The 2355-nt window shown below is 59.2% G+C and overlaps 1 protein-coding gene across 1 annotated transcript; it reads right to left on the bottom strand.

The window, feature by feature from the left end:
* Nucleotides 1-489: 489 nt before the first annotated feature.
* Nucleotides 490-2355, bottom strand: POSPLADRAFT_1108332 (hypothetical protein; the record flags this gene model as incomplete). Its single annotated transcript, XM_024483328.1, has 7 exons — nt 490-572; nt 623-806; nt 853-1032; nt 1088-1465; nt 1642-1691; nt 1776-1848; nt 1926-2355. Coding segments are annotated over 7 exons (1378 nt in total), but the record flags the coding sequence as incomplete, so codon positions are not given.

Raw genomic sequence — 2355 nt, 5'->3', positions numbered from 1 at the left:
TGAAATGTTGATGTCTGACTCATGAGCATACGTTGAGAGCGGCTCGAATCTGCTCCCGGTAGCACCCTTGGGCGGGGAGCGGACTTTCTGTGCAGAGATGTCTTCGTCGTCTTCTGCATCGGACAGGACCACCTTCCTGGCTCGACGAGAGCCAGAAGCAGACGGGGCTTGACTAGACTGGGCTTGCTCAGCGGCCAGCTTCTTGCGCTGCCTCATCTCGCGTTGACGCTCCCGCTTGTCGCGCTTTGCCACTTGGGCCTCCTGCTGCTCCTCGTCCTCCCGTTCGCGCTGCTCCTTCTCGCGCTGAGCATCGAGGCGCTCCTGCTGTTCGAGCTGCTTCTTCGCCGCTCTCGCCGCCTCACGCTTTGCCTTGGCACTCTGCTTGGGCTGAGGCTCGGGATCTGCCTGTTGTTGCCCGGCTGAGGAGAAGTCTTCAGCCAAGAATGGGATGGTGGATTTAGCAGATGCGGATCCGCTTGCGCCTTGAACATCCGGCAGCTCCTGGGGTTCCTCTTCATGCGTCAAGTCCTTGTCTCCCACGTCGAGATCGTATTTAGGGTCGAACACGCGCCCTGTGCACAGTGAGCTGAAGAGTACTGGGGTTTGTGATGAGTACACTCACTGAGGGCACGACTGGAGCCCATAAACGCATTGTGCATGATCGACTTGTCGAATGATATGTTGTTCAGGAACACGTCGGAAGTGTTCCTGGCGATCAGACGATACACATGGACTAGCTTTAACTGTCGTTGGCGCCAGAGTCTGCCGATCAGTTGGCTGTCATCCTGCGCAGACCAGAGGGTATCCTGGAGACGACATGAGCAAATAGCAGAAATACAGGAGACGACTTACAATGATGATCAAAATGTTGGCACACGCAATGTTAAACCCGACCGCGCCGACGTTGCTGAGGATCAGGACACGAACGCCCTTTGCATCGGACTGCATGAACTTGTGCAGGGCTTCGGCACGTCGACGGCCGCTCATGGTGCCGGTGAGGGTCTCGTACTCGATACCGTACATCTGCAGGATCTGGAACGCAATGAGGGATATGATACGTAGGATGACGCGAGCAGGATGTACTTACTTTGAGGAGGGGGTCGAAACACGAGGGGAACGCGACATAGACGACGATTTTGTCTGGCTTGCTGTGAGCATCGCGCGGATCAGGCTGGGCGTCGGGATCGGGGGCAAGATTGTTCGCAGGGCGTTCTTCATAGGCCGCAGGTTCATCACTAGAGGTGTCAGAGCTGGGCGACTGCGGACGCGGTGGATCCTCCACGGGCACGCTGACGAGTGGCGGGCGGGCGTCTTGCTCCAAATGATACTTCAATATGGTGATAAGTGCGGAGATCTTGGCCGTGGCTATGGCCTCCCACTCCTCACGTGAGGTTGGCGGGGTCCACTTGTATTCCGCATTACAGCTTGGATGGAGGAGTGCGCGACGCACGGAGAGATAGAACGACTAGAGAACACGCTCGGTCAGTAAGTCATGTTCGTGACTACAATGAAGGCGTGCGTCTTGGACGCATGCGCGCAGAGAGCTCGCTGGGCGCTATGGCGCATGAAGAGGTGTGCGTCAAGGATGCCCTGGGGCCTTGCAAACGAGGACGAGAGCACGGGCGTGCGTCCAGGACGCACGCGCGGTGTGCCGGCGTCTTCAGCCCGCATCCTGCCTCCAGGGTGGTGGGCTAGACGTGGCCCCACGCGGGCGTGCGTCCAAGACGCACGCGTGGTGTGCCGGCGTCTTCAGCCCACATCCTGCGTGGCCCCACGCGGGCGTGCGTCCAAGACGCACGCGCGGTGTGCCGGCGTCTTCAGCCCACATCCTGCCTCCAGGGTGGTGGGCTAGACGTGGCCCCACACGCGCGTGCGTCCAGGACGCACGCGCGGTTTGCAGCAGTCTACAATAAAATACGACTCACTTTTCCGCTGTTGTAGGCGATAGAACCGCCTGGGTTGAGTTCCGCGGCCTCGTTAGCGATCGTGTCCAGGTTCTTGTACTCTTCGCCGGTCAACTTGAGCATAAGGATGTGTTCCGCGTAAGGGGGAAGGCCCGAAATCGCCTTGCCCTCCCAGTCGAGGGAACCAAGCGTGCGGCGTACAACAAAACCGTCGTATTTTGCGCGAACGTCCACCATCATGGCGTCGACAACCTTCGAGAAGCCGTTCTCCAGGGCGTCGTCCTCGACGCTCAAGCCATGGGCGACGCGAGACACCACTTTCATCGCGCTGCCGCTGTGTTTCGCACTGGCGCGATCGTTGCGCATAGCCGTCGCGAGTTGGGAACGCCACTGGTAAAGCTCCTTGTCATGTTGTGGTTCATCGAACGCAGGGATGCCGAGCATGCACCCG

Source organism: Postia placenta (genome assembly GCF_002117355.1).
Source record: "Postia placenta MAD-698-R-SB12 unplaced genomic scaffold POSPLAscaffold_372, whole genome shotgun sequence".
Classification (NCBI taxonomy): Eukaryota; Fungi; Basidiomycota; class Agaricomycetes; order Polyporales; family Adustoporiaceae; genus Rhodonia; species Rhodonia placenta.
The sequence above is the reverse complement of the archived record's forward strand: the minus strand, read 5'-3'. Positions and strand labels throughout refer to the sequence as shown.